This window comes from Typopeltis vanoorti, chromosome 20 (genome assembly GCF_054136105.1).
Source record: "Typopeltis vanoorti isolate ZY-2024b chromosome 20, IOZ_Tvanoo_1.0, whole genome shotgun sequence".
In the NCBI taxonomy this organism is placed as follows: Eukaryota; Metazoa; Arthropoda; class Arachnida; order Uropygi; family Thelyphonidae; genus Typopeltis; species Typopeltis vanoorti.
In genome coordinates, this window is record NC_143568.1 from 101736907 (window position 1) to 101746549 (window position 9643).

At 33.8% G+C, this 9643-nt stretch overlaps 1 protein-coding gene across 1 annotated transcript in view; it reads right to left on the reverse strand.

Moving 5' to 3' along the window:
* Nucleotides 1–9643, reverse strand: part of Nle (notchless protein homolog 1) — a 97364-nt gene extending 87721 nt beyond the window's left edge. The window contains exons 1-3 of the mRNA XM_090410163.1: nucleotides 9522–9643; nucleotides 6005–6148; nucleotides 4889–5109 (exon numbers count right to left, since the gene is read on the reverse strand). Coding sequence (XP_090266289.1) covers nucleotides 4889–5109; nucleotides 6005–6142 — 359 coding nt within the window. The 5' untranslated portion in view covers nucleotides 6143–6148; nucleotides 9522–9643. The remainder of the gene's footprint in view (nucleotides 1–4888; nucleotides 5110–6004; nucleotides 6149–9521) is intronic.

Below are 9643 nucleotides of genomic sequence, written 5' to 3' on the forward strand. Positions count from 1 at the left end.
AACAGTCTTCGAAAATTGAACAAGTCACCCACGCTTTTTTATTCGAATGCCAATGAACAGGTAAATGTTCTTTGTAAAGACCTTAAGAGCGCTTGGGTTTTTCACTCTGTACACTAGCAGTGGCTTCAATTTTAAATCACCTGATGCATTACCTCCTAGTAAAAGTGTCAATCGGTCTTTTGACACTTTATACCTAGCTTGTGTTTTTTCCTTCTCTGCTAGAAATGTGCACAATGGCATTCTTTTCCAGAACAAGCCAGTCGCGTCAGCGTTAAAAATTTGATCATCTGTGTAGCCTTCCTTCTCAATAAGCTCCTTCAATTCATTGGGAAATAATTCTGCAGTTTTAGTGTCAGCACTTGCACTTTCACCTTGGATTCTTACGTTATGGAGTTCCATACACGTTTTGAAATCGTAGAACCACCAGCGACTTGCTATAAAAGTTTCACCGATTGTACCTCCTTCATTTTTGCTTTCATTTTCTTTCATTTTGTCATATAGACTAGTTGCTTTTGCCTGGATTATCATTTGACTCAAAGGAATCTTTTTCTGATTACAATCTTCAATCCAGATCATTAGAAGGCGTTCCATATTTTCCATTGTAGAAGATCGATTTCTCGTGATCACTTTTGACATATAAGAAGTGGTGCTCATTCCATGTTGTTTAATCTTTTCTTTGCTCTGAATAATTGTTCGTACATTTCTCACGTGCGATTTTAGCAAACGAAGCACCATTCTCGTAAAATTTTATAATTTCAAGTTTCTTCTCTAATGTCACCCACTTGCGTTTTTTTGTTACTCCAACAGTGTCTTGTTTGTTTTGTCTCATTTCACTCATACTTAAATAATAAAAAAATATTAAATACTAATATTAATGTAAATAATAAAATGCTGCGGGGAAAGAACGTGTCTGCATGAGAGCCAATCGAATAACTACTGCATAAATGTGCCTCTTGACTTCACTTGCGGTGCCCGGGAATCACCGGTCACCGTTGACAATGTCAGTGTATGTAATAATAAAAACCGCATTGTTCAAAACCGTGCTATACAAGGTATTCCTGTACATGGGAAATATATGACTTTTACATTCGTATCTCTTCTGGGGCTGTCTCCCATTGATGTGACCTCATTAAAGGTCGAAACTGATCTGGATAGCAGCCCTTCCCATAATGCATAGCATTACACACATCCTAAAGGGTGTGTGTTCGCATTATGGGGTACTAAGACAACCGATGCTGTCATCAGCCTCTATATACAAGTGGCCCAATCATGAAGATACTTCATGTGCAAAGATTGTTTCCTTACACTTAATATGCCTAGTTTTTATGAAAGAGGGATGATATGATATAGGTCTATAAACTTCTTAATGGGTATTACAGAATATATTCTGATGAAATTTTTCATTATATGGAAGGTGGGGAGGGAACACAAGGGCATCCATGGAAGTTACGTTTGTTCATAGTTAAGAAAGGGGTAAGAGTTAGATTTTTTTCTCACAGGGCAGTGGGTGAGTAGAACAATTTGTTCAAGCAGTAAGCATATCTAATGATTTAGTTTAAGAGAAGGTACACTAGTTGGTTTGAGTGATATATAACATCTCTTGAATGAGTCATTGACTCCCTGAAGGCCTCAGATAACAATAACAAACTTCACAATGAATTCAGTACAGAGCTCCATCCTTTCACTTATTTTTCTATTCTTATATGAAAACAACCTTCTCCGATTTACTTAAAATTCAATCCAGTGTTAGTGATGATAGCACACCTCTAATTTGACAAATCTTGCACTCTACAGAAATAAACATATTCATGTATTCTAACATATACAAATGTATTCTCTTTCAGCAACCAAGAAACTAGTCTCACTAACTCTCTCTCTTTTTATTTACCTTTCTCAAGTGATATTTTACATCTAAATAACTATTAAATGTTATAAATCACAAATCTGTTGAACTACAGTGTGTACCTTCTCACATGCACAATTCTTCTTCTTCTCTCTTCCATCATCTATGTGGATGATGATGAGGCCAAATGAACTCTTTCCACTTCTGTCTGTCCCGGGAGTCTTAGTTTCTTAGTCAATCCAGCAGAGATAATCTAAGTAATCTTCTTAGCCAACCCATTTCAGTAACTAATAATTTTTTTCTCTTCAGCCTTTTTGAGATTCCAGCATTTACTTCCATAGAGGAGTATTGGGAGGAGCACTGTTTCATAGATTCTTATTTTTGTTACTTGTTTGATGTCTCTTGACTTCCATATTTTAATAAGCTGTCCAAAAGTTTTGGATGCTTGACTGATTCATCTGTTTATATCTTTTATAATTTCACCATTGTACTCAATAACTCCTCCAAGGTAGGTAAAGTTTTCTACCTGCTCTAGATTATTACTATCAATTTCAATTTTCAGATTGGTGCTTCTTTTTCCTATTTGCATAATTTTTGTTTTGTCTATATTAATGTTTAATCCAGATTTTATACACTCCTCCTTTATTTTATCAGAAATTCGCTGTAGATTTTCTTCTGTGCTTGCAAGTAATGCAATGTCGCCTGCAAATTTTAAATTTGTCATATATTCCCCATATATTTTGATTCCGGAGTCTTCATTGTTTAAGGCCTGATTGGTTGCTTCTTCCAGTGTAAGATTGAACAGGTCTGGTGATAGATTGCGTCAGTCTTACTCTACTCTCTGTGTGGAACCAGTTCGTTAAGGTGTCCTCCATTCATACTGCACTTTCAGATTTCTCATACAGATTCTTTATTATTCTTATGGTTTTGTTGGGAATTCTAAATTCTTCCAGTTTTCCATAGTTCTCTTCTACAGATTGAATCAAATGCCTGACAAAAGTCTATGAAATTTATGTAGCAACTTTGGTTGTATTCTAGTGTTTTTTCTATTAGCTGTCTTAAGGTGAATTGATCGATTGTGCTTCGCCTTGGTCTGAAACCGGCTTGTTCTTCTCCTAGTGCCAGTTCTATATATAGCTTAATTTGTTTTTGGAATATTTCATAAAAACCTTACTTGGAATACTGAGGAGACTAATGCCTGTGTAATTATTGCATTCTGTTTTATCTCCCTTTTTGTATATAGGAGTTATGACTGATTTGGTCCAATCAGTAGGTACTGCTTCGTTTTTGTAGATCCTTTCAAATAATGTTTTTAATGGTTCCAAAAATTGTTCCTTTCCTGCTTTTAAGAATTCTGCATATATTTGATCAATGCCAGGTGCTTTTCTAGTTTTGAGTTTTTCTATGCTGTGTGTGTGCTATTATTTCTTTGGTAAATATTTGTTTTGATGTTGTGAAGATAGGCAGGGCAATCAAGGATGCTACTGATATTCAGCAATTACAAAATGATTTGAATAGACTGGAAATTTGGGCAAACAAAAATGGCTATCAGTTTAATGTTAGTAAGTGTCAAGTTATGCACTTTGGCACAATTAGAGTTCCAGTGGCATATTATATTAGCATGGTTATGCTACAAGAAACTGCAGAAGTAAGGGGTCTTGGTGTATTGGTGGATAAGAATAAGTTCAAAGGTCACATAGTGAGGAGCCTGTGTAGCTCAATAGAAGTGGTGTTTGCACTCTACAGCGCTTGACTGCACAACAAAATGCTTTCGAATCTAGTCGCAGACCAGAGGAACTTTTTCTAAGCCTTTTCTTGATCGGTTCCAGAGTTAGTCGATCTCTAGCACGGACCAGCGGGTTTTTCCTCCCGGAAACTTGGGTTTTTCGTCCCGCAAACTTAAGAAAATCGACCATCGAACCCACACTATTTTCAGACATTAAATATATTGTGTTAGGGACCACCAGATGGCGGCACTTACTAGCCGCCTTCTTCGCTGCGTGCCAACTATTTAGTAATAGCCTTGGGCCAGCTATCTCTGATTGGCTACCAGCGGAGATTGAACTGTCCACTCAGTCTCCAAAAGTTAGGTCTAAAAAATGGCCTTGCCTACTCCCTATATGGGAACAAAAAGGCATTAGCTGATAGCTGAGGTCACATAGCAAAAGTTGCAAATACAACTCAGAGGATAATTGCGATGTTGAAGCGAACCTTGACATGTAAGGGTAAGGAAGTCATTTTGCCTGTTTATAAGACTTTGATAAGACCACACCTGGATTATTGTGTGCAGATTTGGTCTCCAAGCTTCCAAGGGGATAAAGAAGCTGTGGAAAAGGTGAGAAGAAGAGTTACAAAGATTATATCCAGATCATGGGATTTGGATTATGAGGACAGATTGCAAGTATGCGGATTGTAAACTCTGGGCAACAGGAGAAAGAGAGGTGATATGATACAAGTCTATAAAATTTTGAATGGGTGTTATAGCATTTCAACTGATGAAATTTTTTGTTATATGGAAGGTGGGGAGAGAACATGGGGCCATCCATGGAAGTTAAGTTTGTTCACAGTCAAGAAAGGGGTAAGAGCTAGGTTTTTCTCCCAGAGAGCAGTGAGTGAATGGAATAATTTGCCCTTAGGGGTAGTGAGTGCATCTAATCTGAATGAATTTAAGGGAAGGTATAATAGCTAGCTTAGGTGATTTATAGTCTCCTTCAATGAATCCTTGACTCTCTGGAGGTCTCAAATAATAATAATAACTTGGGTGCGACACATTTCAGAGTAAGGTAAATAGCAGCAAACTCTAGTGCATCAGAAGGGTCTCAGTATCTGTTAATTGAAGAAATATTGAAATCATTTAAAAAAGCATTTTACCTTTCATTTCTTTGCTTACTGTATGATTCATATATGACATAACTGAAAACTTTACTTTCATTCTTGTTTGTCAGTGCTATGTCATCATTGGTTGTACAATCAACATTAATTAAAGATCCTTTATGGAATATGACACTGAAATTTTCAATATATGTGAAAAAAATTTACAGTTACCTTCCATCAGGACTAAATGAAGCAGAAATAACAGCCTCTGCATGACCTGGAATTGAGCTGGTACAACGAGTTACTGCTCTCACACGAAAAATAGCTTGTGGTACATATATTATATCCAGCACCTTTTCAGCACTTATCTCCACATTTTCTAGTGCCTTCTTTAAAGTCTCAGTTATTTCCACATCATTTACAAAGAACAAATATGGTATGTCATTATCTTCCTGAAAGAATAAAAATTACAATCTGCATCAAAGAATGCTATTAAAAGAAATAAATACCAGCTAAACTGTTTTAGCTGGTATTTCAATATTATCACAGCTACTTATGAACATAAGTAATTAATAAGCAATAATAAATTCACAAAATTATCATGAGTAAAACATATTTTAAAATAAATTAACCAGAATCATCAAAACAATTTAGAGAGGTTCAACAATGGTTCAAATTTAAGTGCTATTTACAAATATCAGCCTGTTCGGCTGAATGGTTAGCACACCTGCAATCCACTCCATAGGCTGCAGGTTTAAATCTTGCTACGAACATGGATGTTTGTAACTGTATTCAGGTAATGAATTTCACTGCATGATGTGAAACCATTATCCCACTTCTTCAAGATCTAAAGTGGCTTGAGAATGATTCATGTATAGTTTCAAGAACAAGGTTTCACATTATACAGAAAAATATAAAATAATAAAAATTCTTAACCCAGACTTGTACCAATGAACCTGCTTCTAAAAAAAGAAATGGTGAACAAAAAGAACTGGTAAATTTCACAAATTGGAAGCTTGCTTGTATGCACACTTTGGTATAGACACGAACATATAATCCTTTGGAAGGATACACACTTATTTCATGGTAATCAGTGCAGAATATCGATTGCTTATGTTCAATAAATTTTTTATATTTATCGTGTTTTAGTGTTCCAAGTTCTTACCTCTAAAAGGAAATTTATTTGGAAAAAGATTTTCAATTTTACAAACTGAATTAAAATTCCAGAAAATGCTTAAGATTTGATATGCATTTTCTTCAATTATGATATTGAAGAAAATAAAATTATGATATCTGATTTCACAAATAAAGTGAACCAATTATGTACACAGAATAACAAATACTTGCCTTTTGTTGTACAGCATTACATACAAGTTTGAGCTGATCAAGAGTAATATCAATTGGCAAATCGAATGGTCTACCAACTTCTTCTCCAGTCTCTGTTTTAAACTGAGCTAATACACGCTGAATTTCACGAGTGGACATAATCGTCTAAAATATATATAAAAATCCTGCATTAAACTAAATATACTTTTCTATAATAAAAGAAAATAATACAACAGAACAAAGCATTAATAAGTTATAAGAAACTTAATTATATTAACTTGTCTTCTTTTACTAAAAAGACTATGTTATTTTATATAAAATAATGGATTAAACATGTTTTCTTAATAAAGAATTTTGAAAATAGACTGCATTAAGTGTTCTGTTGATTGGTGGCCTAGTGAAAATTAATCAATGAATAGATAGTAATAGCAAAAATTTTCTAATTTTAGATGCAATAAACACTATGAAATCCTGTCCTCTGAATAAAAGGATTATATTACTATCACGCTAAACTCCATAGTCAGTAGACTTATCATGGGAGGCCTATGATGGATATTTATTTGAGGTTGCTTAAAGATCAAAGCTGAATAACTTGGAGGACACTTCACATAGCCTTTAAGAAATCAGAGAAGTGACCATGGGTTCTGACTTAATGTTCAATTCATCTTTTCATGGTGTATTCTCCATTAGTTGCTATCTACCTGGATACAAAACAAATAATGATGCAATGGCAATTTTAAATTTAGCTAACTAAACTGTATTGGATTAAATCAAAAAACAAATTGAAGTTACAACACAATGAAATGCCATGCAAGGTGGGATATACCACCACTGTTTTTTTTTTTTTTTTTTGTTTTTTTTTGTTTTTTTCCAGGGATCCAGGGCAAATAGTGAAAATACTATTATACTATTACTGGGTCAACTCAAACAACAGATCAGCAGAAATGGGGATAAGCACCATCAATAGAAAGGTGAAGGTACTGGCAGGAAAATTAGAGTACATGTCAATGTAATTGGTGTTACAATGAGATAAAGCCATAACTTTTGTTATGTTTAAACAACATCTATAAGGAAAAGGAAGGTGCAGCAATAGCATTCAACATTAAAAATAAACTTCTTGAATGGCAGATAGTTTCATGTAGGGTGATGTGGGTAAATTCCAAAATGGGAAACTGAACGACAAGATTTATTTGTACATAAGGTCCTGAAAAGGTTTCGCTAAGGAAGGGGAGGAATTTTTCTGAGTCATCAGACAAGGCAAAAAAATAAAGGAAAAAGAAAATGCTAGTCCATATAGTATATTAATACCAGACATGTAGAAATGTTTTAGGAAAAATTTGAAGAAAAGAGCTAAGTTAATTTGTCTTGAAAGACAAATGTCTTAGGTAGCAACATGGTGGAGGGAACAATACACTGTTATTTTCTGAATTTTGCAAAGGTATTTGATTTCGGAAAGGGTGCTGTATAATAAAGGTGATATTTAAGTTTCAATTTTTGAGTTTACATATAAGTTAGTGCATTGGATTGGTAATCACCTTTCTGACAAATATCACTGAGATAGATGTGTATGGAGTAGCAGTATCTGAGAGTAGGAAGGTTCAGTTGTTTGTAGATGATACGAAGCTTGGCAAGATTATTAGTAAGTGCTGATGTCATGACTTTGAGAGGATTTCAATCAGCTGGAAAGGTGGGCAAATGAATGTGGATGTCAATTTAACACTAAATGTAAGGTTTTAAAATTTAGCATTCCCAGATGGAGGCTACACTACACTGTTTTTTATAGAATGTTATGAGAGGTAAGCTGATGTGTTTTTATATTAAGAAGTAAGGAAGCAATATGACAGTGTACTGGAACATTAAGTTTTAATGTCAAAACTAATGAGTAATGATTATCATGGTGAAGTGCAGATTATGTTGAATAAATGTGCTGTGAACTCAATTATAAGAAACTTAACCCTAAGTTATTTAAGACTTAAGGACTCGAAGTACGGTAATTTGAATTGTGTTACAGGTTTGAACTGTACAAATTAGCTGACTTAATATTTATATGTAATTCTCTATTTGAGCTTGTGAATATCAACAGTTGATGCTACTTGAATATCAACAGTTGATGCTACTTGAATTTTTAATGCATAACAGACATCAGTTTGTTATTAAGTCATTTGAATTAAATATTAAATGTTGATTTATTTATATTAAATTGCTGTTGTTCCTGATGTGCGAACATTTGCTACTCACTGTTTGCTACATTTTAAAAGAAACTCCACCCTGGACAAATTTGTTTTCACACTTAGCATGCACTGAGTTTATGAACCACGTGAATCATAAGAGAAATTATCCACAATACCTAACCAGGAGCATACAAATGTTCAAAACCAATAAATAAATAACAGAAAATGGATTTACCTTATGTATTTTACCAATTTTGACTTAGAGATTTGAGAGTTGTGTGAAAAGTAAAAGTTTTTCTAAGAAAAACTAGAGGAATGAACAGATGGCATCAATGGCAAGATATTAAGAACTTGATATTGTAAGCATTCAAGAATATGTGGGCAGGTGTTGTCATTTAAGTATTCATTACAGTATTCTCTTCACCACATCACTGTCAGGTATTTGACAGTGATGGCAATTTATTTGCAATTCAGAGATCAGATGGTAATTCATTTAATAACTGCTGTTTTTCCCATAAAAAAAAAAGAGAAAAAAAAAAAAGAGCCTAAAATATGTTTATTGTAGTCGTCAAAATTTCTGTGAGCTTACCATTAACTATGGTTAGTTAAATATCAAAAATTCTTAATGTATCACAAGCATTACAGAAAATGTTTTGCAAAAAAATATGGATACAATCCATATGCATGAGAAGGAAAGGACCCCACTGATCAACTGATTAGCAGGTTTCCTGACACAGCATTAATTATATATTCATTTATCAATACTTTCAGATAACCACGAAATAAATTCATTTTCCCAGCATGACTATGAGAGACCAATAATGTTAAGTTTTACTCATTACTTTGTTTCAGTCACACAGGCTTTGCTGAAAAATAACAAATACAGTGAACTAAACTTATGCCTAATTTGCTATTGTTAATTAATCTGTGCGTTATAAAATATATTCCTAAAATCTGAGTTTCTCAAATAATGTGAAAGGTGCAGAGAATCCATCTTTAATACTAGGAAACGTTGTTTTGCAAGTGTATCCACATCCTATTACATTCTTGTTAACACATAATATTAGTAATAATTTAGTATCACAGGCTAGTTCCACCTGTAAACATTTTATCTAGTGTTATTCGACTTCTGGCTGTAGTACAGTGCAATCAGTCTAAGTTTTGAATATTAGAATAGCATCTAAGCAGTAACAATAACATTTTTCTTAGTCATAATTTACTTTCTCCCTTTTATATAACATCCATTTACTCACGAAACTTTAGCACTTCAACAAAATATAAAATAAATGGCCTTCAAGTTTTTGCGGCAATGACAAAAAATTAAACACCTTAACCATTAAATCATAAAGTTATACAATAATACTTACACTGACTAATAACACCAAACTTATTTTAAGTCCACGTTTTAATCTATATTTCGAATAACTGTATAGGTATATTTACATATGTTTTAAGCATAACAAAATTACCACCATCAACAGCAACCCAT